This window comes from Alosa pseudoharengus, unplaced genomic scaffold (assembly GCF_046254945.1).
Source record: "Alosa pseudoharengus isolate Yale_2024_CS ecotype anadromous, Long Island Sound unplaced genomic scaffold, YU_APseudo_1.1 YU_APseudo_1.1_scf_5, whole genome shotgun sequence".
In the NCBI taxonomy this organism is placed as follows: domain Eukaryota; kingdom Metazoa; phylum Chordata; class Actinopteri; order Clupeiformes; family Clupeidae; genus Alosa; species Alosa pseudoharengus.
Window position 1 is genome coordinate 26,626,876 of NW_027468837.1, and position 27,498 is coordinate 26,654,373.

The 27,498-nt window shown below is 40.0% G+C and overlaps 1 protein-coding gene and 1 long non-coding RNA gene across 3 annotated transcripts; both read left to right on the forward strand.

Moving 5' to 3' along the window:
- The first annotated feature begins 15,085 nt into the window (after positions 1-15,085).
- On the forward strand, positions 15,086-18,292 carry LOC143104272 (uncharacterized). The gene is made up of 6 exons (XR_012983036.1): positions 15,086-15,288; positions 15,459-15,539; positions 15,814-15,947; positions 16,687-16,744; positions 16,895-16,979; positions 17,120-18,292. It is a non-coding gene; the product is annotated as an uncharacterized LOC143104272 (long non-coding RNA).
- Positions 18,293-21,626: 3,334 nt separating this feature from the next.
- On the forward strand, positions 21,627-25,847 carry LOC143103637 (uncharacterized). 2 transcript variants are annotated; one of them, XM_076267370.1, is made up of 7 exons: positions 21,627-21,765; positions 21,854-21,923; positions 22,112-22,192; positions 22,547-22,648; positions 23,042-23,105; positions 23,252-23,340; positions 23,480-25,847. In XM_076267370.1, the coding sequence occupies exons 1-7, from the start codon at positions 21,718-21,720 to the stop codon at positions 23,521-23,523; spliced, it is 498 nt and encodes a 165-aa protein (XP_076123485.1). In that variant the 5' UTR covers positions 21,627-21,717; the 3' UTR covers positions 23,524-25,847. The 2 variants fall into 2 exon arrangements, with proteins under 2 accessions (XP_076123485.1, XP_076123487.1); XM_076267372.1 differs by lacking the exon at positions 22,112-22,192.
- Positions 25,848-27,498: the final 1,651 nt, after the last annotated feature.

Genomic DNA, 27,498 nt, shown 5'->3' on the forward strand with positions numbered 1-27,498 from the left:
ATTGTTCCCACCTCTTTTGGGGTCAACCATCAAATGTTGGACCTCTATAGAAAGCTGAGAACCTGTAGTTTTCGTAGGAAACGGTCAAAATAACTGTGTGATGTACTGACAAAGAGTTACAGAGGCTAGAATATAGTTTTTTCTTTCTGCCGGATTACAAGCATCTCTGAACTGACCACATTTCAGCCCTCTAGGTCACTTGATATCCCTTAGAAACACAACTGAGCCCTAGCACCAGGTCTTGTGAAGCTGTGTGCAAAAGTAGATCAATATAGAATGAAAATATGAGTGCTTTAGACTATTATTATGGGGATTGTCAAAGTTTTTTTTTTTTTTTTTTTTTTTTTCCCCGTCATCTACTTCCTGAAATTTTGGTCAACGATACCCGGGGCACCGAAACACCGGGGCGCATGAAATTTGGTGGGTATGTAGCCCCACTAGACTTTTACGGAAAAATTTCGTTTCGTCCCCGGGGGCCACTCCCCCTCCGCGCTGGGCCCCCCGAAACCCAAAAAATGCAGTTTTTCCTAAATAACTACCTGAACCGTGGCACCGAGGATGAAGACATTTTTATGGTATGTTGGTCTCAAGGGCCCACATCAACCTAGCCCATAATCACTCATTTGTGATTTGCACCCCCCCGGTAAAAACGAAAATGCAATATCATTCTGCTTTAATCGCCCCTCTCTTCAGTAAAGACGTTCAGAACTGCACCACATTTTATGTGTATGATTAACCTGACATTCTCTGGGGGTATGCCAAGTTTCGTAGAATTTCATCCATGGGGGGGTCTAAAAAATTAAGTTATGTGTACATTTAGTGACTGTACACTCATTGGCCTGTAGATGGTGGTGTACACATATACACATGCACACACACACACAGGCACCCACATACTATCGGTATTAGAACGGCCGATACATAATTACAAATTCAGTAGGATTAAAAGAAAGCCAAAATAAATATTCATCATCATCATCATGGCTGCATTTCCAGTATTGGCGATAAGTAGTCGTTTGTCCACTAGATGGCGCATCGTTGCAGTGAGACGTAATTTTGTTGGAAGTTAATCTAAAGTGGGTTGGAAAGACACTACGCTTCCTACAAGGACAAGACTGTAGGCTACAGTAGTTTACCGCAGAGAACGTCTAAGGGTAGGATGATTTCTGCATGACATGTAATTCCCATTTCCTCTTGAAGCCGAAATAAATCTGAGAATGTTTATCGGACATGCTTGTTTTTTACTGCAGGTAGGCTACGTTAATCCTATCAATAGCAGAACGTAGGTAAAATAATGTTACCGTTAGCATGGTTGAGTGATGGAGGCCAATTTGATTATTGATGTATTTGTAGAAAACCATAAATGCGTTTATAGGCTACCAAGCAAATCGATAACAGCACTAATTGTATCTTTCGACTGTCATCTCATTTGCTTATGACCATAACCTAGGCTACTAACAGGAGCTAAGTGAGTTAGCCACAACACGTTCGCTACGTGATGGTTTTTTAATGGAAAATATATAGGCTACCTGAAAGATAACCTGTCTATGATGCACCCTAAACACCGGGCTGGGACATTTCAGCTCATGGTCTCAAAAAGCATCTGAGTCAACGTTCATTCCCAAACACCCATATAGGCTACTTCAATCCTCTATTTTCAAAGGTGATTCAAGTAAGGAAGAGCATGGCTCAAAGTAAAGTAACTGAAACTACATAAATTCGTCAAAGTGAATAATTTGTGTCAACTCGCCGCAATGTAGATTTATTAACGCACCCGTGATGATCTACATCTCCATTTAAACCAGATGTTTTAGAGCGCACGTTGAGATGTATTCAGGGCAGGGCTGTACCTACACATATTTGTTGCACGTGCTACAAAAATCATTCTTTGCGATGGATGATTTAGTACCAACGTTACACCGGTCAGATACAGTTTTGCCTATGGCTATTCCGTGAGACTGCGGCGCTTTTTGTTTGTTCGAAGTGCGTGTTTAGGGTGTGAGAGGGGAGTCGATGTGCTTTGATTCCAGCTTGGTAGTTGTAGTCTATGCGATTAAAAAACACGTGTGTGTGAAGTATCCAAACAATGATAACGCTTTCATTATGGCTGCTTTAGCCACAGACCTTGAGCTACTGTACAGTGGGTTGGGTTCCATTTAGAAGTGTCCACTTCATTCGCCCTTTCCGTGATTCACAGCTACGTGAAATGTATTACTACTGATATGCAAAACTATTAACTTTTCGCCAAGAGGTGGCAGCTTGATACTGAGGTGTAAGCCATTGGTTCCAACGGAGATTTTATTTGGGTCGCCAGCATAGCCTAGTGACAATTTGTGTTGTGTAATAGGCCTAGCATAGGGCCTACCTTATATAGCTTATAGTTTGTTAACAGTCACGATTTTGTCATAACTCCCTCTATGCATTTTTGCATTTAGAATAGCTCTAAAACCTGGGGGCCAACACGTCGCAGGGGGGGCGCCAGTGCGTGGATATCTCAATCGCAAAATTAAACAATATTTCTATCGGGCGCCTACCATGGACTAGGCTGGGTGAAAATCAAAAGATTGCGTCAAAAGATTGAGCTTAACCATGGACCTCATGGTTGCAAAATGCAAGGGAACATGAATCAGCATATTATTTGCACAAACAATAACGGACAGTAGCTCTTCAACTTTGCCCGTTAAAAAGTCTCGCAACGCATTTCATGAAGGCCCTTTTGGACATGTCAGTTATTTGCACCACTGGGTAAAACGGCATTTTGTTTTAGACTACTGTATTTAATTTGTGCATTGACAATAAAGCTGAATATCATTTGAACTAGATGACTAAACTTATGCATATGTAGAAGAAGAAACATTCACAAAAATCCATGACATGACCTCTCTTCTTGATAGCTGTTGAAAACTGCATGGAACTGACAGGGATTGTTTTGTTTAATAATAAATAAATAAATACATTATGCTGCTACCTTCTGCTTTTCCCAAATACAATGTAGCCTACAGGTGTACCTCTCATCAGTCCAGTTGCAATGGATGGACTGTGATGAACTACTTGTGATTGTTTAGAAATTTTAAAGGTTTTACAATGTTACAGATTTTTTGGCCCAGAAACAAATCTATTCACCTTTGCAGCGCCAGTAGGCTACTTTGTGTGCGGAATGTGTGCAAACACACATTCCAAACAAGCATACACAAACGTTTCAAGAGTGGGGGATGGAGTAGAAGATGGAGACAAATTCATTAATATGATTTATTTTCGCGGAATGGATGTGCAGGACTGAGCGGCGGTCATATTTTGTACCGCTACGCGGTACATCTAGTTGTATTTTGTTTTATGCTTTTTGAATGAATGCAATTCAACGGTCAGTCTGTTTACCATTGACTGAGGGGAGGCTACTGTTTATATGTATGGAGAAAAACCACATCCGTGCTCTTGTTTGATTTCTTCAGAATAAAGTGCCTAAAGGAATCTCACAACATGCCTGAACACAACGCAGTAGTCGGTGAGGTGCAGACCGCGCCGGCTACACTATTGAGTGGCATTAATAGCCTACCTCGTTTAAACCGTTTATACAGCATGACCGCTGCGCAATTATAGTCCGTGATCAGGGTTGCCAGATTGGGCGGTTTCCCGCCCAATTGGGCGGTTTTGCAATCTATTTTGCGGGCAAAAATGGGTTTGGGCGGGTGTATAAAAATTGGGCTGGTTTCGGGTCAGTTCGGCGGGTTTTTGTAGCCGAAACACATAGGCACTTCAGACCCTTCTTCCAGCGACCCTCAGCAGGCAGCAGTCTCTCACTCACTCACTCACTCACACACCCTCTGGCTGACGTGCCCCCTAAACTCACAACAGACACTCTCAGCTCACGTCACCTTATGTATCGAAACATGCATTCTAGCTATAAATGGCATAGTGCATGGTATTTCCATAACCGCGAGATATGCGCTTCACAATGACGGCAATAAGTTGTTAGATATTCATAGCAGACAGTAAAGCCCAGCAGTAATTTATCTAAAATAACACATATTAAGTACCATTCATGATGTTGTCAAATATTGAAGTTGTGGGAAGTTTAAGCTGTATGTTTCTTTCGTCCCCCATGTCGTTTCATTTATCCCGGCCAGGAGGGACGAATGAAACAAAACGCACGTTCGATTTCTCCTTAAATAACTACTGAATGGTTTTGTTCAGACCTGAAAATGCAACTGTATTTGACAGAGGACAGATGTAGGTTGCTTGTGACAAAATATTAGCTTTCAGTGTTTTACGATGTCTTTGTAAATTACGTTTAATTAAAAAGTGTTTCAGTCTGGTTCTCCCCTACTGCGGCGCAAACCGCCCTTCAAAAACACAGCTCGCGGGGTTTTCAAATTTAGCTAGCTGACTGACAATATCAATATGCCAAAGTGGGCAAAGATCATTTTCTCATTACAGTCAATCTCTTTATGAGGGTGCACACTGCTGAAAGATTACCTACGAGACAGGATGGACTTTCCCCTTCTTTCAGGGTTGATGGATGTGCGCACAGGTCTTGCGCGAATGGCTTGACATAGGACTACGGCCCACGTTCCGTCCAGCCCGACAGTTGTTGAGGAAGTTTGACAAAGCCTACTAGAACTTTTTAATTATTTTTAGGCCTAATAACAATTGCTCAAAGCAATTTTCACGAAGGGCCTAGGCCATAGGCCTATGTTTTTTGTGTAGAGATGGCCCGCCATGCATGAACGTTCTGCTTCTGCAGCGCACTGACACCCCTGTTCGTTCAACTCGACTTTCATGAAAACTCTAGGTTTAACTGCCTGTCAGGTAGGCCTACTAATTGTTCTAAATTACAGGTGTCAAACTCAAGTTTGCCTTTAACCTATATCTGGCGTATGAAAATATTTTTTGCGTGTATAGAGTTGCCATGCATGAACGCACTGCTTCTGCAAAGAGCGCACTGACACTGTCCTAAATAGCCTATGTTCAGCGCGATTTTCATGAAAACTCTAGGCCTAACTGCCTGTCTCAAGGATAGCGCCTATGTATTAATTAATTGTTCTAAATCACAGGTGTCAGACTCAAGTTTAACTCAAGCCTTTAGCCTACATTTGGCGTAGGCCTATGAAAATATTTTTTGTAGCCTAGAGCTGGCCCACCAGTTATGAACGCACTGCCTCTTCAAAGAGTCGACACCCCTGTTCTATAATCAATGCGATTTCATCTAATACATGAATATGCATGTCATGTTGCTATTATAAATAATTGAAATGTTGTGCGTTAGGCTATTTTGTATGTTCATATCCACTCAATGTTTGTATGTTAGGCTAGCCTACTGAATGCTTTTGTTCCAAGCGTATTGACACAAACAGACTCATTGATAGTCTACGTTTATTGCATTATTTTCCGTAACATAAGCTTATAGAAGAATAGTCTGACTGAGGTCCGTGTAGCCTACTTTTGCGTTCATTTGATTGAATATTGTTTCTGAAATTGGATAGGCTAAGTCCAAAAATGGGTAATTTTAAAGCTTGTTAATGATTTCAATGTGTTTAAATGAGAAACAAGCAAAAGCAAATTTGGGCGGTTTTTTGTGCATTCTCGCGGTTTTTGGCGAGGCTTTGGGCTGGAAAACCTTGCTGGCATCTGGCAACACTGTCCGTGATCTCCATCTCCTGGAGTCTTAGCTGTGAAGTCGCATAAGAAAGTTACTGTAACTCACCATTGGTAGGCTATATCAATTTCTTCTTTCACAAATAGGTCTGAATTATGCCTGGCTGTCATAGTTAGATGTTAGGCAAAGAGGCATAAAGACAAGACAACGTTGAGTATACAATCTGGGAATTATATGAACTCAGATTTAGCCTACTGTATGTTGAAATGAACACTGATTTACGCTAAACATTCATTTGTAGACACATTTTCAAATGGCGCCTTAATTAGTGTCGTGTCATGCGTCAAGAGAGATGGGATATGAATGCGATTATTATTTTCGCCCCAGGCAAAGGCATACGCATAGTCATTCAAAATACCATCCATGAAAGCCAGACATATGAAAAATAAACAAAGGATTTTATTCATGGGTGAAACTGGAAGCTGAAGTGTCACTTTAGGCTATGCCAATGCCGCCAATATAACGGTCTTAACACCGGAAACAACTTATTGTTTTGATCCAGTTTTGAAACAATTACTCATCTGCGCGCCATTGTGTAAGGTTAGTCACGAATAGTAGTTTTACACAAGTAATTATTTTTGTTGTCTATTTACTCAATGTATCACACAATCTATTTTTTTGGTTAACTGAATCAGTCACCAGCAATGCTTAAGACTGTTTCACAATTCTTGTGATATAGGCTAGTAATACCATCTAGGCTTGAACGTTTTCGCCCTTTGATGGACGTTGAGGACGAGAATTAGCTACACTCTTGTAAACAAGACAGGGTTTATGTTTTTAATATCTCTTATGACTGCGAAGAAGACGATATTTGCCATTCTGCGATTATTTGTAGACCTGTTTTTGTAAATGAACATTAAGCTATAGACAATGTTGGCGATTTAGCAAAGACAGTGCTCTGCAATGTAAAAAATGTTCCAAAAAGGTGGAATGAATGTACCCCGACTACCTAGCATAGCCCATTTCTCTTAAATCTAAAGGTGTTTGAGTCGTGACTCACTCGGATCTTTCACCCGTGTCTTTAAATTAACCCATGAGTCGCGAGTCTCTAGTATCATTAACTCGGATCAGTTGAGTCCTACTACAATTCAATCTAAAACGATAAACAGCGCCACACACAAACCTCTTGCAACATTAGCTAGCCCTAGCCATCGTAGCTGCCAAAAATGTAACAATTTCGTAGGCAACCACAACTCCACAAATCAACTCAAGCGACTGAGTGAGCAGGCAGTCCGAGATAACTGGTTAACTTCCCGCAGAGCCGGAAACATTGCAGACTCACAGACCATGGGACTCAGATTGGAGCGGCTGAGTAGAGGTGGGTCGGTCGCGAACGAACTAGTTCCTTCGAACGGGTCTTTAAAATGAACGACCTGAACTAGTTCGCCTTTCCAGTTCTTGTTCGTTCTTTCGTTCGTCGCTGAATCACACTGACCTAGTGCTGCTGTGAATGCCTCTGGCCCAGCTTCCTAAGGCGAGAGCCAAACCAATCGTATGCTGTTGTCTGTATTGTTTCTAAAACGTTCTCATCAAATTAGCCAATGAGGGGCACGAAAGCATAGCAACCGTTTCCATGAAAAAAAACAAAGGGGCTAGTGAGACTAGTGGGAGAGCATACGATAAAAAATAACGATAATGTACATTAACAATTCCATTTTGCATTTCAATATTGGCATTTACATTTAAATATCTGTCTAATGGTAAATGCATGCTGTCTTTGTATTTTCTGTGTCATGTCAGGTTAATAAATGTCTCTTCAATCTGTCTCGTTCGTTCGTTCTCACGCCAAGACCTGTTTCACTTCGGTCTGTTGTTCTCGTTAAGTCAGTCACTCGTTCTTGGCAGAGTGAAGCAGAAGAAGCAGAGTGATTATGGCTCTGTAGCCTGGGCAAAATGGGGACTTGAAACCTTTGCATTAATATAATCTTTCTCCCAAGCCTTTAAACATGTTTGTCGGCATAGCCTACTGGGTCTTTGTTCCTTTATGAATGAACACATTTTTAAAAAAGAAATTAGCTGATCTAGCCGTAGTCTACTTCAATATGTCAATTTAATGTCAAGATGAATGAACACATTAGCTACTGCTGTTTTGTCTAAAAGTACACATAATCATTTAGTTGCAGCTATATTTGCCGCTAGAATTACAGTTTTGTGTTCACCGTTTTCACAAACGAGGAGCTGAGAACCTGCATTCCATGATTCACCGCTGAACTACGTTGTAGGCTACCGGAAATGCGACTGAACGAAAGAACGAACGATTCAGAACGAATCATCTTGGCGAACTGAACGACGCGAACTGTGTCATGAGAACGAACGACAAAATCCACCTCTACGGCTGAGTAGCAATCCGGGTTAGTCGGATCAGCCGGCCGGTTAGGCTACGTTGAGTACGAGTCAGTCGAATCAGCCGGCTACGTTGTCATGAGTGGATCTGCGAGAGCGAGTAGCTCCTCCTCGAGGTGAAAAGCAATTCCACAACAAAAGCCATTCTTTCACTTCTGAAATAACATTCAATGTTCTGCATGTAGCCTAGACATAATTAGATTTGGTGTCAGCCGCGGTTGGTTCATATGGGCAGGTAGGGCAACGCCCTACTAAAAAAATCATCCACCCAAAAAAGTAGTTCCTCCTCAATAAATAATTGTTGCATGTCAATTCATACTTATATGAATTAATGTATTATTAGCATGTTTCTGTGTATTTTTTAACTATTTCTGATCCTTGAAAGTTTGAGTTTTAAAAGATATTCTTAGTTTGATTCGCCGTGCTGTATTGGGACAGGACAGCTCAACGACCGCATTCGTCTGTAGATTTATGGTATTGCTCTGTCGTCAATGATCGGAACTGCAGTCAGCGCTAACAGAGGCTCATATGGGCAGAAATGAGTCTGCCCCCACGGTCATATTTTGTTGCACTGTAACACTCACACATTAGTCCACCACATTAACGTAGCCTACATAAACAGATAAACAAAATGGCAAGCAGCATGGCTAGCAGTATGGCACCTGCTGTGTCAAACACTGTAGAGTTCATTATTAAAAATCCATTTGAACGACTGAAAGTAGAGGAGAAGTTAGCAATCAAGAACCTTGGCACAGACAGACCAGACGTTAAAATAACACAGAAAACTAAGGACAGAGGGAAGATTTACACCAGGACCTTTTCCCGAACCTGGTATCAGAAAAAGAAGTGGCTAAGTGGTTGCTCAACAAGGAATACAGTATTCTGTTTTCCATGCCTACTGTTCCGGTCAAGTTCAGGACAAGGGGATATATGGACTACTGGTGTGAGTGATGTGAAGCACTTTTCAGAACGATCCAAGAAACATGAGTAAAGCAAAGCACATTTACAGTGTGCTATGAAACTAGCCATGTTAGGTCAAGTTAATATAGCTACACAGCTTGACGAGGGCTACCATGTAAGTGTGTGAGGAATCACAATAAGGAGGTAGACCAAAATCGACATATTCTGTCAAAGCTCATAGATTGCATAAAATTCTGTGGAGCATTCGAGCTGGCTCTTAGAGGGCATGACGAGTCTGAATCATCAGACAACCCTGGTGTCTTCCTTGGCCTCGTAGATTTTGTCGCATCATTGGACAGTGCAATGCGGGAGCACTTAGAGAAGGCAACGGTGTTCAAAGGTACGTCCAAACATATTCAGAATGAACTACTGGACTATATGCTGGACATTATGCAGGAACACATTATACAGGACCTGAAAAACACAGAATTCATGGCAGTACAGGCCGATGAAACGACCGATGTGTCAACTCATTGCCAGCTCGTTGTTGTATTTCGTTATATAGATGCAGCCAACACAGTGCAGGAGAGGTTTTTTTGTTTTAAGGCAATTGGTGGAGGCACGACTGCAGAGGCCATCTCAAAAGTACTGCTGGATCAGCTGAATGTGGTTTGTTCACCTGATAAGGAGACGGACAGGGATAGGCTGATAGCGCAAACATTTGATGGGGCGAGTGTAATGCGAGGAGCCACAGGTGGAGTGAGGAGGAAAATTCAGGACATTTATCCAAATGCTCATTTCTTACACTGTTACGCACATCAGTTGAATTTGGTGATGCAACAGGCTGTTTCATCGATTACACCTGTGCGATGCTTCTTTTCTGACATCAGTGGCTTTTCGGCCTATTTCTCACGCTCTCCGAAGAGAGTGGTTTTGTACGAATCCGCTCAGTGGACTACATCTCTCGTCTCGAACGATGTACGACACCAACGTAATGAAACGATAAGATTAGAAGCTAGCTGATAGCTGTTATGCTAGTTAACGGTTGCATCTTGCTGCCTGCTGTCACTTAACAGTATGTAATGTACAGTCTATGGACGAATACAACTTACCTGATGTGTTTAATCCTCTGACTCATGGTATTTTCATCGGCAAGGAAAGCCCAATTAAGACCTGTTGCTGGTATGCTTGTACATCTAGTGTGGCTGTGAATGAGCTAACGTCACTAGCGCGACTGATGGGTTTGTAGTCGTTGGAATTACGATCTTTCACAATGTTGTAATTCAATAGTTACGAAACAAACTGCAAATGTCTTTACATGAAAAATTGTCTTTAAAATTGACAAACATCATATGGGTAATTCAAGGCACAAGTCAACCGGGACCAGAAAAGAATTTATTTTTCACCATAGACTGGCGTTCAAAATTTTTTGAAAGATAGGTCCCATGGAGGCAAGTGGAAGTGGCGTCACTTGCACACTCTATCAGGGTTGCCAACTCTCACGCATCTGGCGTGACACTCACGCTTTCAGCACCAATCTCACGCTCTCACGCACACTCAAGAAATGTCACGCCAAATCCATTCTTTTTTTTTTTTGCAATCCGTTCATTTTTTGTTGATGACTAGACTAGCCCACAGCATTGTTTCTAAATGACAGGATACGAGTTTAAGGCATACATATGTCTAGACCAACAGCAGGTAGGTCTAATATCCGCCTACAACGTTCTCAGCGCAGTTTTCTCTGGTTGTTGATTCGCTGACTGTTTAATCCGGTCCGCGACACCTTCACGGAACACGCTGCTATTTAGACATGAGGCAGACCGACATAAAGTGTGGCCGCCCATTCTTCTCTAGGAACTACTCGCGAAGTAGCCTCACAGACATCACATTAAATAACTTTTTCTCATCTTTTATAAGGTGCTATAGCCGCTATTTGCTGCGATAAACGGTTCGCGAGAAAAATAAATTAACTTTCAAGAAATAATCATATTAGGCTACTATAGCTCTGCGCTCATTTCAATTCCTATAGGAGGGATATCTCACAAACTTTTCGTTCCACACATGACAAACCGTAAACCAGAATAAACAGCAGACCTTACCGAACACAAAGGTGTAATGCAATCCCCTGTACAATATAAGCCGTTCCAGAGTAATCCGGTTTTGAAATGGTAGCAAATTTCTATATGGTCTCCAATTTTGGGCTTTAAGTGTCTTAAAACTGAGCTGTGCTATACATATGTGTAAATATTAAAATCAGAGGATATATAGCTCATGGCTAAGAGTTTGTCGATGTAGCCATAATGATTTGTTTTCACAAAATGCTAAGCATGCATGTATTTAGGTGTCTTAAAAAAGTGTGCTTATATTGGTCAATGCATAATTTCATAACAGGCCAAATAGAAAATAAATGTTAAATGTTAAATATACTGTAGCCTAGACATAATATTAAAATCAGATGATGTAGGATAGTATAGAGTTAGAAGTTGGATGGCTCCAGAACTCACACCAGTGGATTGGGTCTTAAAGGAGCCACACCACTTTTATGACACTATAGCTGTTCTGTTGACCTTTAGATTTGTTGCTACTGGGCATGAAGGGCAGGCCAATTATGAGTTCTGTCCAACATTGATGGTAGGTTTAGAAGAAAAGTGAGCACATTTTAATCATATTGCAATACCAATAACCGTAATCATTTTGGTCATGATTTTTCATTAAATGTTCATACTGTATCTCTAGTGGCTGGTAGACTTTGGAATCCACCAGCCACAATGGTAGGTGGAAAAAAATATTTTAGGCTATTTCCATCCCTGATACATTCGTACACTCATACACACATTCATAAGTCTCAATCTGTCCATTTCTTTCCACAAAACTCGCCAGAAGTAATCATTTAAGGGGTTATTTTTCATTTTTTTCTACTGAGCTACTACCTTTTTCAGGTGGGCAGGGGGGCCCTTTTCATGTCTTTGCCCAGGGGCCCAGTGGCTCATAATCCTTCCATGCCACGGGGTTAAAACAATGGTCTTGTTTTCAAGTGCAATCAATAATTTAATTGTACATTTTGAAGAAACTTAAATCAGGGATTATACTGTACATAGCAAAAAAGTCAGGGGACAGACATTTTTAAAATTAGGTTTAGGAAAAAATTTAACGCACACGCACTATGACTTCACAAAATCTCACTCCAGCCAATCACCCAAAGTTGGCAACCCTGCTCTATGGAGGCAAACGGAAGGGGCGGGACTTCACCACTCTATAGATGCCGGACGGAGCGGCGTAGTCGCCAGCGTACCCGTGACACCAAGACATACATTTAAGAAATAAACACAAAAGATGCCGGACGGAGCGGCGTAGTCGCCAGCGTACCCGTGACACCAAGACATTCAACACATACAACAAACAAATTAATAAATAAAATAAATAAAAATTTAAAATAAAATTAGTCCAATTTCCAACCGGCTGAAAATGTCCAAGGGCAAAGATGACCCGCGTGAAAACTGCGCACAGCTGTGTCTTCACGATGCAACACCAACAAAGTTCTTTATAACTGACCAACCCGGAGAATTCACTGGCAGTCTATATTTCAGTTGCCTTCAGTGACCTCACTAGAGTTTCATTAATAATTGTGTAACTCACTCACATAGTTTGTTTTACATTCATTTTGTAAGGTACATCGGGTTTTTTTCTGTGTAGGGGAGAACGTTTTATTTAGAAGTATTGTGTGTAGCTCTGTGTTTTCTAACATCAGCTAGGTGGAAAGCTTGCTAGCGGTCTCCCCACAGCTAGAAGCTAACGTTAGTGACTCGCTAGCAAGATGGATTCGACGGAAGTTTCAGGCGATGAACATCGTTGACCGCAATTTACAGGATTCTTTACAGTTTTTTGAAATGAGGACCTATGAGTGAATGCAGAGGGGAGACCAAGAGACTTCCTGTGAAATTAACACAGTTCGTGGGTGCTACGGTAAGGATAAACTTGTTCCAAGTAGGCTACAGTATGCATTAGAAAGTGCAGCTTCTCAACGTAGCCATCCTGTAAGTTCACTGATGTGTTATGATAACATTAGCCTATGTTATGGATGTGTTATAACGTCTTGGCTTCCCATCAACTTTGTCAAAGACAATTCAGAAAAATCTACTTGAAGCTAAATTTCAACTACCATTTAAAAACGAAATAGACACTGATTGATTCAGAAAAAAAAATCTAGGATTCTTCAGTGTATCAGGAGGCAAATGTCAAGTGGATTTTTACTTCTGTAGCTGCTATAGAAGGAAGGCTGTGACAGAAACAAACCGGTTGTTCAAACATATGCCAGAGCAGCAGTCATGGTATAATTTCTTAATGTATCCCAGAGGCAAGAATGTGTCTCAATAGGCTACTGAATTTGACATTGCTTATGGGGCATAATTAGTAGCTTAGAATAGAGCCTATTGGAAGGTTGTCGTTTCAAGATGTGGACATCAACAACTTGACATTAATAGGCTACACTGCAAAAACTGCTTATCTAATACAGTCTAACCAAGTGTTATTCATCTTATATAAGATCAGAAAATATAGTTGGTATTGTTTTCAGTATATAGAGACTTACCTAGTCACTAATTAGTGCTAAAGTGGAGATGCTCTTTTTTGGGGGCATGGCCAGATAGCCTAGTCTTTGCAAGCAATATGTCTAACAAAAATATGCAAACTTATAATAATAATAATACATAAACCTTGTTTACTGTCTTGTCCAGTCTTAGGCCTACTACACCCCATTTGTGGCCTGTACTTTGAGATGGTGGTAAACAGGTTTTGATTTCTCAACAAATTACTCTGAGCTCTCTGACTGATCAAACAACATAGCTTTTGTTTATGCCATTGCAGACAGTTCAATGTCATCATGTGTCTCATACATTCAACCTCACCAACTTTGGCAGGTGTGTTAGGCACAATGTTCGTTTCCGGGGGGCTGAACTGAGGACAAGTATTCTACCAGCGACGACTCGGCAAAAGCACAGGTGTTGCCTTTTGTTAGTGAATGACAAACGAGATCAACCGATACTTTGCCACAGACATTATTCGTCCCGTCAATCACTCTGTCAAAGTAAAACCCCCCCTCCCCAAATCAACAAACAGCTCCTGCTGCAGGCTACATGTTGTTTAACTTGCAAACACTTTGTGAAAATGTGAACCTCTGGCACTCCAGGGGCGGAGCAAAGTGCTCCTAAGAAGTAGGCAGGGTCTTGTTGAATATTGACTGATTTTATGCAAATATCACTAGTTAACATGCTCACCAGCTAAACTGGCACAGCAGCAACTCGAGTAGCTCCATGGAGAAAGTGGCTCTGTTTTAGAGGTCTGCACTCCCGCGGTAAACCCGCGGGACCCGTGGGTCCTGGTGCAAAAGAGTGCGGCGCGGGACAACTTTTGAAAGCTCTTTGCGGGAGCGGGCGGGATGAGAGAGGTGCGGGACAAACTGATGATTCACTGCACTCCCGCAAATTAAATATGTGCGTAAAATTAAATATGGAAATGATGAAAAGTAGTGTTCATAACTATAGTTCAGCTGGATGTTCTGTTAGGCAGCATTAAAAAAACGGGGTTTAAGCATAACTGACGGATAAGCCTATAGCCTATATTGTCGTTTACGTGGGTTCAATTTGTTCCTGCTGCTCATGGTCAAAACTCGAAATCGAAAGCATGACAGAGGAAGAGGGTACCAGACTAGGCCTACTTCAGTTGTTAGTCTAAATTCAGAACCAAGAACCAAGAAACTGACATCTGGAGCGGGCAGGAGCGGGACAGAATATTGCGGGAGCGGGCGGGCGCGGGACTGATTTATCAGTCCCGCGCAGACCTCTACTCTGTTTGACAACAAGTTCTGACCTGAGTGTATGTTAAAAAATGTGAACCTCTGGCACTCCAGGGGCGGAGGCAGAGCAAAGTGCTCTTAAGAAGTAGGCAGGGTCTTGTTGAATATTCACTGATTTTATGCAAATATCACTAGTTAACATGCTCACCAGCTAAACTGGCACAGCGGCAACTCGAGTAGCTCCATGGAGAAAGTGGCTCTGTTTGACAACAAGTCCTGACCTGAGTGTATGTTAGTGGGGGGGTGTCAATCCATGTGATTGAGTCAGATAATAGAGAGGACCTGGTGAATAAAATCATGCTGAGGCAACGTTGAGAGCATTGTGAAGTACTGAGAATTTTGAGAGAAGTCGTCAGCTCTCCACAGTAAACATTATAGCTACAGAGCGGCTGGTGGATTCTGAGATAAGAATGTGTTTCCCAGACTGCGGTGAACCCCACTCTGTTTTAAAACCAATTTCTCGTTTGTTAGGTGTGCATGTTGCTGTTGATAGTCTCTAACACTCTGTGTGAAAACCTGAAATGCAATCCCTGTGACAAAGGTGAGTGTTAGGTGGAACAGGGAAAACCATTTCAAGCCACTTACCTTTCTATCCTTCTGTTGTTTTCAAACATTAGCTAAAAGAACATTTGTCAGTAATGGCAAGGGGATAGGTGTTCTAGTTACTTAAATGGAGGGTTAATCATCTTATTACCTATGTGTCTCCTGTAGGTTATTTCATTAAAAGAAACTGCTCTGAGACCTCAGATGGATGGCTTGGAACCCAATGTCAGCCATGCTCAAAGTGTGATGGTAAATTTTTTTTCCTGTTAAAGCATAATGTAGCAGGGGAGGCTTTGTGTACGCACACAGACTAATTGCTATTGCATGTGTCCTAATAGTGACACTGGTTAAGGCTACATTCTGCTACCTCTACAATTACACCACAAGTTTCAAAGAATAGCTCATGAACATTGAGCTGACGATTAACCCACACTGTATTTTGTTTGTGTGTCTGTGTGTGTGTGTTGGAAAAATAAATAAAGTTTGTCTTCATTTTAACAGTCCTTTCTAAATGCCTTCACAGGTGAAGGCCAGATAATATTGGCAAACTGCACCCGTGATTCTGGCACCTCATGTGGCTGTAACATGGCTATGCCCAAACCTCAAATTCCAGTGAAGATGGCAACATGGATGAATCAAATTTTAGTTGTAAAAAAGGTATGTGAAACGGTCATCAGTTGTTTGTTTTTTGCCTTTTTAAGTGATTGCTATAAGCACAATGTATGCAATGTTTTCGTGCTGTGCATTTATGAGTAAATTATGTCAGTATTTAATAATACCAACAATGCCAAACTCTGCTTTCTTTCTTTATTTAAAATTAAGGTTTTATTTTAGGCTTAGACCTAAGCAATGGTGATGTGCCCTGTACTGTATCTGTTGGATGATGAAGTTTAGTGCGTGCTTTGGCTTGTCAGATGAATTGTGCAATAGGGCACGTGACCCTGTAAATCTGTGACACACAGAACTTCCTCTCCCCTTACTTCCCCCGAAATACATTAATTATATTCTATAGTGACACCTTATGACCGTCCCAGGTATTAACTAGTGGGCAGAAAAAGACTCATTGCACGGTTGAAACTGCATAGTCGGTCATCCGCTTCAAAGTCACGTTACCGTAAGGCTAATCATAGCTGTGCCCTCACACTATCGCACGTGACCTTTTACTTAAAAAGGTGATTTTCTCCTCTTCTGGCGTATAGTTACAGGAGAACCATGTCAACTTTGGATGCGGTTATCTTAGATATATTTTTGCAATACCCTCGATATACATATCGTTGGGAAGCGTTTGTGTGAGTACAATAACTTTTGTAAATTTTACCAAAACGACTGGTTTCGCCTTGCAGGGTCACACATGGTTCTAAGCTGATGCGTTTTTCTTTTTTTCTTTCCTTTTTAGTGATAAAAACGACGACTACAACTGTAACACCCAAGATGAAGCCTCATAGAATATGCATGTAAGTCTTGTACAGTGTCACTAAAATATAAGGACTTCAATGGTAATATCTGTTTTTATGATTGGAATGAATCACAATGCTTGAGTTAAAGATTGCTTAGAAATAGTGATTGCACTAATGTGTTATGTTATCTTGTTGTTTGGCTGTTAGAATGGCGCTGTTGCTGTTTTCCTTGCTGTCTTAATAGTTTTGGCTGTGGGTGTGCTGATTGGTTCACGCGTTTCATTTAAACCAGGTAAATACAAATCTGAACATCCTCTGCAGAATTCTAGTTTGATATTTTACTTTATTGCTCTTTAGCAACTGTACAACTTTTAATTGGCAATATTTTAGCTTTTTGTAACCTAAAATATTTTCTTTTTATCATGATCATAGGTGGGAAATTGCTAAAGAATGCCAACTCTGACATCATTTAACTTTGACAGAAGAACAACAGTCAACTCTTTTACTCATCTCTACCTCTGGACACTCATTTCCATCTCTGTTCCTTGTGTCATCTTTTAAATGTGTTGATCTGTGAGCACCTTTATTTTGTTATCACTTTCTCTCCATGTTGCCATATTACTTTGCAGCTAGTGCAATGTAAACATGCAATTGAAAGTCATCCTAACATGTTACTTTTTTTGTATATTTATTTTTGAATGTGTAGCCAGTTTATTGGTTCACCTGTGAAAGCCTTTTTTTAATGTGATGCTATGTATCATTTAGTTTATTTATGATAAATAGTGGCTTGCACAAGACTGGAGTTTTTGTAAGTCTACTAAGTAAGCCACATTTGAGTAATTCTACTCATTTAAACAACTGAATCTGGATGTAGGCTAAGTATCCAGTCATTCACATTCACAGGCAGTGAATTATCATCTATTTAACTTGTAACAACAGTAATTCCAAGTTTTCAAATGAAACCAATTGTTAGGAGTTATAGCCTGTACTATTGTATGTTTTACATACTTAAACATGTCTTCTGTTTACTGAAAGAAGGTGTCAGTAGTAGGGGGCCGTGCACACGACGCCGGTTTTTGTGAAACCGGTGAGGTTTTGTTAACGGTTACGCCTTGCATGTACACGACGCCGGTGTTACATGGCAACTGGCTTCCGTGTTAACTGGCTGCGTTGATGACGTTTCATGATTGATGACAAGACTTTGACAGATGTGGCCGCTTGCAGATTTGTCACTTTCTGATATACTACAGACGCACACAAATATGCATGACATGTTTAAAAGTCAAAAATGTATGTAGTACTACATGCACATGCCACCCAAAAAACAAACACCTAAATAGCATAAATTAACTTCACGTGGGTATCTAACCACAAATAAATTGACCTGTTTGCTTGTTAATCAGACGTCTATCAACTTACGCCACGAGCCAGCTGACAGCACTCACAGAAATTGACTTCACTTGTATGATTAAAAGAAGTCCGCTAACGTTATGATAATTGTAACAAGTTAACATAGCTGTTCATGTTATCTGGCTACCATGTTATCATGCCCAAGCCATTTAGTAGGCCTTCATGGTTAAGTATCATGGTTAAGTTCTACAAACGTTTCGGTTAGGCTGTGGCCGCCCCTACCTGAAGTGTCTGTAGATCAAATAAATTAGCAAATAAATCAAATAAAAATGTGTTGCCTAATTGTGTATCCTTTTGTCCAGCCTATTCTTTTAAGAATTCAGTTCATGAAACACAGGCATTGAAACCCACACTGCAATGGGCAGGAGAAGTCTATAACGTGTCCATATTTTACACAGAATTTGCGCACAGGGAGAATCAAAATTCTTAGGCTTATAGGCTATTAACGTTAATGTTGCTGACATGTAAACATGGGTTTGATATTTTATTGATATTTTATTTAGCCTACCAATAGGCCTTTATCACGGCAGCCGAAGTAGGAAGTGAACAGCCCTGCTCCTGTGTGAGCACAGGTGTTTCTAATTAAGTGTCAGATTCAGCCACAGTTACTTCAACCAGAGGCCTCGTTAATGTTTTTAGGAACACCTGTGTTTTGCCTGCTAACAGGAAAGTGAACAGCCCTGCTTCAGCTGCCGTGATAAAGGCCTATTCACACATTTGTGCTTCTCCTGTGGCGCAACAGGTTAATGCCTATTTGTTGCTTTTTCACGCAGTCGACATGGGTTCAATCCTCCCCATTACACGTTTTTTTTATTATTTATTTATTTATAGACCAGCAACGCTTCCTCAATTTAGTCTACAGATACTAGGTGGCCAGAGAGACTGACCAGCAGTCAGTGAAAACTTAACCATGATACTTTGAAGACCTACTGGCTTGGGCAACTGCTGTAGCAAGATAACATGTACCATTAGCCGTGTTAACTTGCTACAATCGCCAGCTGACTTCTTCAAATTGTATAGACTAGCCTAAGTCAATTAAATTTTACAATGACTTATCAGTTGGTTCGTGGCGCAAGTACATAGATGAATGGTTATCATGTAAGTGGTTTCATTTGGGAAGCAGGTTCGATACCCACGAGTTATTATTAGGCTATTTGTATTTATTTTTTTGGTGGCATATTCATGGTCCAGTGCATGTAGCGTAGGCTACTACAGACAATTTTGACATTTAAATATGTCATGCATATTTGTATTTGTTCGTCTCCAGTTTCCATCAGAAAGTGACAAATCTGCAAGCGGCCACATCTGTCAAAGAAACGTCATCACTCGTTAAACGTCACCAACGCAGCCAGTTAACATGGGTGCCAGTTGCCATGTTACACCGGCAGTTTAGGAGACTGAAACCAATAGCTTTTGAAACCGGCTTCCGAAGTGGGAACGTTTGAAACCGCCGGCTAACTTTCGCCGTGTAGACGCCTGTAGGTGCGAAGCCGGCAACTTTATGACGACATAGCCCCACCTCTCAACTCAGCCACGGCACTCGACCTGACATGTTGCTTGTCAAAACAAACCAAACCATTTATCATATTAAAATGTTTTTCTTTCCCCTGTCATGATTTATGTGCACAATGTAGCCTATCAGCCTTTAGTGGCTAAGTTAGAAGCACACGTTAGCTTAACTCAGTTAAACATTAGCTTACTGCATGTTAGTGTTCTCTCCAGTGGTGCTCAGACCTAATGCAATGCGTAGGCTAAGCATTTGAAATTTCACATAGCAGTCACATACCTTGAAAATGAACTTTATTAGTTTAACAGTTGAATTGAAAACTATTGTTTCCTATTTTTATTTTATTTGAGTTACTTTTTTACATGTATTAATTTACTTTTTGAAATGGCATTTTGTTTCATTTAGTAAAGCCCAGTGGGTTTTTTTTCATCATTTAGGAAAAGTTTGAAAACATCTCATTAAAATGTTAGGAATGCCTTTGGTGTCCAGTGTCCACATGGACTGCCATGCATCAATTGTATCTGAAACATGCATATGTGAATGTGAATAAACATTGTCTATGAATAACAGTCTCTCTTTTTCCTTTTTCGGTGTGTAACAACATGCATTCATTGGTGATGGAGATGGAATTGTTGATACAAAAGTGTAAAATGGTATGCAGATTTAATTGTCTGTTAAGTAATGTGAAATGTGATTTAAATAGTCTAAATTTGTCTGACTAATAATGATCGACAACAATATAAACTCATTATAGATTTTTCCTACACACAAATATAAAAAACGACCATGTTTATTAATTGTGCCCTACAAAGCCAAAATGCAGTATCTGCAAAAATTCCAAATTGAGAAAAAGAGTTTTATTTTCTTTTGCCAATTGTAAACACCAAATTGCATTTAATTTTTAAGTGTATGATTGATGTGATAATGAGGAAATTATTTTCAAATATATTGAAGTTTGACACCCAGAATGATCTTGGCAGATTTAGAACAGATACTGCACTTTGCCTTTGTTTTACTGCAAAAAGATCAAAATATATCATAATTTGCGCTACTTGATGCCTAGATAATGGAAAAACAGTTTCCTATAGGCCTATTTCTGAGCATCTAGAAGGAAACTGTGCAATGCAATATTAAACTTTCATTTACATCATAACATATTATTTAATATTTAAAAATGTTCTCATTCCATTAATGCAAATACCAGTATATTAAGAGCAGGAAGTGGAGTTACTCATTCCATTAATGCAAATAACAGCATGTTAAATATGATATTTGGAGTAAGTGGATTTACTGTACTTTGCCTTGGTTTCACACTGCATTTTAGCAGATACTGCAAAATTAAAACCCCTATATCTCCAAGAAATGATGCAGTAATTCAATGAGATTTTAATAGATTGATCAGAGGATAAGGCATTTTATATTGGTGCAATGAAGTGAATTTCACAAAAAATGCAGATACTTTGCACCTTCCCTTTGTACAGCAGAATTATTTAGTGTGTGATTTCCACAATCTACCATCATTATTTCTTACCAGACAGGCTAACTGGTGAATAAAATGTGTGACCTAGGGTAGGCACAGTAGGGTAGCCTACTGTGCATTGCTGAGATGTATGACACAGCAGTGGTGGAGCTGTATGGGATTCTCAGTAGGCAACAGAGTGATAACCTGCAGGTTTAGTGGCTGGTGATTTCAATAAAGCCAATTTCAAAAAGGTGAAGCTGAATTTTTATAAGCACATCACACCTAGCACCCGAGGGGAGAGAACTCTTGATCACTGCTACACAGAGCTAAATAACTTCCCCACCATTGCATACAACTCAAGGAATATAGAGTACAAAGCTCCCGCATACAATCTGAGGATTGAGCAATGACGGAAACCTGAGTATCTCCATGGAGAAAGTGGCTCTGTTTGACAACAAGTCCTGAGTGCACGTTGGTGGATAAACCACCTGGTAGCCACTCCCTTTAGTAGCCATTCCCACTTGGTTGCGTCAGAGAAAAGATACATAAAACATGTTGAGAGCATTGTGAAGTCTTGAGAATTTTGAGAGAAATCCTCAGCTCGCCACAGTAAACATTATAGCTACAGATCGGCTGGTGGCTGATTCTGAAATGAAAATGTGTTTCCCAAACTGCGGCGAACCCCACTCTGTTTTAAAGGTAATCCTTTGTCTTTCTTTCATTCTTTATTTATTTTCATTTCTTTTCTTCCCTGTTTCCTCCTTTAACTGATTTCTCCTTTTGCTAGGTGTGCATGTTGCTGTTGATAGTCTCTAACACTCTGTGTGAAAACCTGAGATGCAATGACTGTGACAAAGGTGAGTGCCAGGTGGAACAAGGAAAGCCATTTTCAAGCCACTTACCTTTCCACTTACCTTTCTATCTTTCTGCAGTTGTTTTCAAACGTTAGCTAAAGGAACATTTATCAATAATGGCAAGGGGATGGGTGTTCTAGTGACTTTAAAATGGAGGGTTAATCATCGTATTACCTATGTGTCTCCTGTAGGTTATTTCATTAAAAGAAACTGCTCTGAGACCTCAGATGGATGGCTTGGAACCCAATGTCAGCCATGCTCAAAGTGTGATGGTACATTTTTTTCCCTGTTAAAGCATAATGTAGCAGGGGAGGCTTTGTGTACGCACACATACTAATTGGCATTGCATGCGTCCTAATAGTGACACTGGTTAAGGCTAGATTTTGCTACCTCTACAATTACACCACAAGTTTCAAAGTTCAGTTAGTAGTTGTATAGAATAGCTCATGAACATTGGCTGACCATTAACCCACACTGTATTTCGTTTGTGCGTCTGTTGTACATTTTATAGGCTGTCTCTCTTCCTTTTTCATTTTCCAAAGCCATCAGCCAAATTTTGGATCATTTGTTGTAAAAATAAATAAGTTTGTCTTCATTTCAACAGTCCTTTCTGAATGCCTTCACAGGGGAAGGCCAGAGACTATTTGTAAACTGCTCCCGTTATTCTAACACCCTCTGTGACTGTGGAGATGGTTATGTCCAAACATCAAATTCCAGTTGTCAAAAAGGTATGTAAAACTCTCAGTTGTTTGTTTTTGCCTTTTTTAGAGATTGCTATAAGTGCGATGCAATGTTCAATGCAATGCAATGCAATGCAACAAATACAATGTATTTTGACTATTGATCAATGGAAAGTATGTTTGAGATGCTGTTTTTGTGCTGTGCATTTATGAGTAACTGATTGTCAGCATTTAATAATACCAACAAACATAATGCCAAACTCTGCTTTCTTTATTTATTTAATAGTAAGGTTTTATTTTAGGCTTAGGCCTAAGCAATGGCGATGTGCCCTGTACTGTATCTGTTGGGTGATGAAGTTTAGTGCGTGCTTTGGCTTGTCAGATGAATTGTGCAATAACACACATAATTCTAAGCTGATGCGTTTTCTTTCCTTCTTTAAGCTCTGACTACTCCACCAAGTACAGTCGTAGTAACACCCAAGATGAAGCCCCGTAAAATATGCATGTAAGTCTTGTGTCGCTAAAGTAGAAAGACTTTAGATCGCATCATCTATTAATACGATTGGAATGAATCACAATGCTTGAGTTAAAGACTGCTTAGAAATAGTGATTGCACAAATGTGTTATATTTTCTTGTTGTTTGACTGATAGGATGGCTGCTGTTCCTGTCTTCCTTGCTGTCTTCTTATTAGTTTTGGCTGTGTCTGTGCTGATCATTGCACGTGTTTCATTTAAACCAGGTAAATACAAATCTGAACATCCTCTGCTGAATTCTGTTTGATATGTTTTACTTAATTGCTCTTTAGCAACTGTAAAACATTTAATCGGTAATATTTTAGCTTTTTGCAACCTAAAATATTTTTTTTATCATGATCATAGGTGGGAAACTGCTAAAGAATTCTATCAAACCTGACATCATCTAACTTTGACAGAAGAACAAGGAACAACAGTCAACTCTTCTACTCATCTCTACCTCTGGACATTCTACTCATATTCTTTGTGTCATCTTTTAAACGTTTTGAACTGTGAGCATATTTGTTTTGTTTTCATAGAACACTTTCATTCTCTTCCTGCATACTTTGACTATAGTACTTAATATGTATGCACTCCTATACTCTAGTACATACATGGGCAACATACGGCCCGCGGGCCACATCCGGCCCGTGGGCTTTCCCTGACTGGCCCGCGTAAGGTCCGTGAAAGAACAATAGTCAAGAGCCTAGCATAGAGATAATGCATGCAAATCAATATTGTTGTTTTTATTTTGAAAGCGACTGCTATTTGTACGCCCATACATTTGTGCGTGGATGCATACGACGTAAACACCCTCACTGATGTGCTGGTGAATAGAATTTATGCTTCTGCCTCGACACAATGCAGTTGCCTTTACGTCGGCGTAAACCTTTCAAAGTTTTGTGTCTCTGATGTCTGCGTCGCTCACCACCGCAAACTGCGTCGCTCACCACCGAACTTCTACTGCTGCTCGTTGGCGATACGAAGTGTTCATTTCAAAACGTTAGGCTACTGGCAGATAGACAGTTTATAATCGGATAACCCCGTAATTGTAACCAAAATATGTGAGTTTATTTGCAAAGCTTATGTTAGCGAACTAGTATGATGCTACTACCCACAGGTTGCTTGAAGCAGCCGGCTCAACACACAGAGCGAGTTGACCAATCACAGTTATGTGCATAAAGTTAAAGCAAAAACATAGCCTACATTTTTAAAATAGTTTTCTTTGTGCATGTTGATTAACTAATGACAGCTATTGTCTGCTCCACATTTTCGTAGTCTAATTCTGCATAGAGTTAATTTAATGATGGTAATGATTTAATGATGAAATATTGCTGAGTGTTGATGAAATGGTGGCACAGGCCTATCGGTTGTACTGACTCCTTCACATTTTCATGACCTAGCCTAATTATATAAATATTGTAGTACTTTTTTATATCAGTCTTTGAAAACTGAAAAAAATGTCAATGTCAAAAAATCATTTTCGAGAATGAGGATTAAATACTGGACATAGACTAAATAATATTGCTGTTTTTCCTTTGTCTCCCTCACATTTTCATCTGTTCTTACGACTAGTAAACAAAACCATATGATTTACTTAATGTTATACAAGAACAGAATAGAATTGAACAGAATTGAGTTCAGACTTGAGTTCGGTATTTTGGGTCCGGCCCTCCTCAACAGTCCCAGTTTGTCATGTGGCCCCTTGGGGAAATTAGTTGCCCACCCCTGCTCTAGTACTAGTATTGACAGATGCAGTGGTAACTCCTAGCTATAGTCTCCTCTGCACTGTAGTTTAAAGGTTATTCTAACTATGTAGCTCTGTAGTTTAAAAGTTGAAATGTGAAAATGCTTAAATATGAATAGCTTGAATGTTGCTGTAAGTCGCTTTGGATAAACGTGCCTGTCAAAGCTACTTTGCAACTACAGTGCAATGTGAACAATTGAAAGGTTTTTTTTGTATGTATTTATTTTTTTAACATGCAGCCAGATTATGGGTTTTACTGTGAAAGCCAGCATGGATCTTAACTATAGAAAAGAGTTTTTGAAAGAAACTATTTTTTTGTGTGTTTTTTTCTAGTTTTTATTTATGATGAATTATGACCTGGAGTTTTTGTAAGTCTACAAAGTAAGCCACATTTGAGTAATTCTACTCATTTAAACAACTGAATCTTGTTGTAGGCTAAGTATCCAGTCATTCACATTCACAGGCAGTTTGCTTATCATCTATTTAACTTGTAAGCAACAGTAATTCCAGGTTTTCAAATGAAACCAATTGTTATGGAGTTGTAGCCTGTACTATTGTATGTTTTGCATACTTATCAAAAATGTATTCTGTTTACTGAAAGAAGGTGTCAGTAGTAGCCTAAGCCTACTGTAAAATGTCAATGTCAATGTATGCTATATGCTAGATCACATTTAAAAACCATGGCAGTTGACCAAAGTGATGTAGTTGACAGTTGATTAAGCAAAATGTGAAATGGAGCAATTGTTTTATTTATTTGAGTTACTTTTTTACTTTTTGAAATGGCATTTCTTCCTCTCAGCATTTGATTAAATTTAGTGAGGCTTAGTGTTTTTATTTTCATAATTTAGGAGTTAAAAAGAAAACGTCTTATTAAATGTTAGGAATGCCTTTGGTGTCTGGTGTCAGTGTCCACATGTACTGTCATGCATCAAATATTTGAAATATGCATATGTGAGTTTGAATAAACATTTTTATGAATAACAGTCACTCTTTTTTCCTTTGTCGGTATGAAACATACATTCATTGGCGATGGAGATGAGATTGTTGATAATTGGTCATTTGTGACTGATAAGTTTTAAAAAAGTCAAGAGCGAGTAGGCTACCATGCAGTTGTCTCATACGAACAGTAGGTGGAACCAACATCGCATTCTGGCACCCACTTGCATTAGATCACGTTCACCTGTGGCTCACAGGGCAAGACAGGCTTGACTGGTCCAGAAACCTCGAACTAAAATTTGAGAATTGGTAGGTCTCGTGTTAAGGACTGGTTCACAATGGCTAGTAACTTGGGTATTTTTTCTTAGAATATGGAACATAGGGCCCAGTTTTAGATCACAGCTCCAAAGTATGACATTTTGCTGTCCCGCCCATGTAGCCTACCGAGCCCGAATCAAGACGCGGGAGGCGAAATCAAAACTGTCATCATGTTAGCGGATGGAGTGGACGCGTGAAAGATGGGCAGCTACTTTACACAACTTAGTCTGCTTTGTTTTTCTCCCTAACTTGTACTCGAAGATCTGCGTACTGCTGCCTCGAGAAGATTGTGCACCTGTTCAAGTAAGTTCACACAGTTCAACTCGATGGTGCTGAAAATGAATATCAGTTAGCTGCTAGGCCTAAATTAATTTAAGGGCTAGCTTCTAACATTAAAACATCTCCTTTTGACATGCTGTGTAACGTTAGGAATATGGTAACGTTTGTGTGCTGCAAATGTCTGACTGGTTGGATCGCAGTCATCGCATCACGTCCTGTTTGAGCATCCAGAGCATAAAGTATAGCCAACTAAACACTTAATCGAGTAATCTAAAATAAGTAGCTTGAAGTAAGCTACGGTCAATGCCATTTGCCGCTTAGCAGCCTTATTAGCTACATTCTGCCGTTAATGAGGAACTTTTCAGCTTCAAGGACCTGCAAACTTAAAAGGCTACTTACTTTTTTTTACCATGCAAGTTGTCTACCTTCGTTATACGATGATCATCCTGGCAGTGGTCTGAATTGTTTGTTTGAATGCAAATCTCTTACCATTTTATTCTATGACTTATTGTTCAGACAAAGTATGACAGGCATGCCATCAGGTCTTTAAGCTTCACCCTCGTTGCCTTCCATTAATGTTTAGGCTACCCCACCAATTTTTTTTTATTTTTTAAATGGGTTTGAATGGCGTGATTGCTCAACCTTGTCAACCAGGTATCTAAAGTTAAGCCAAAAGTAAACAAAAAAGTAATTCACAGCTGTTTGATTTAATCTGTGTAACCTGTGAAGGTATGACTGTTAGTAGAACCCATGTATTCTGCTGGAGAGAAGGGTGGTTGTTTTGGCATATTGGAACATAGGGGATTGGAAACTTTAGCAGAGAAAGATATTGCACCACCTGTAAGATTGCATTTAACAAAGCCTCTGCTCCTAGCTAGCCCTCTTTCTTAGGCCATTTCATTTTTTTCACCAAGCTAAACAAGTACACCTTACTGAAGATGAGTCAAACCTGTCAGTAGCCTACTCCCCAGTCTTTCCCCAGTACTTGCTGAGCAAGTTCTTCTGGCAAAAAAGCTGAGACTCACCCTGTTCTTCGAGGTATTGCACTTGCGCGCATCAAGACACTCAGCCATGAAACACCTGGCGGGGTGAAATGGAACTCTCT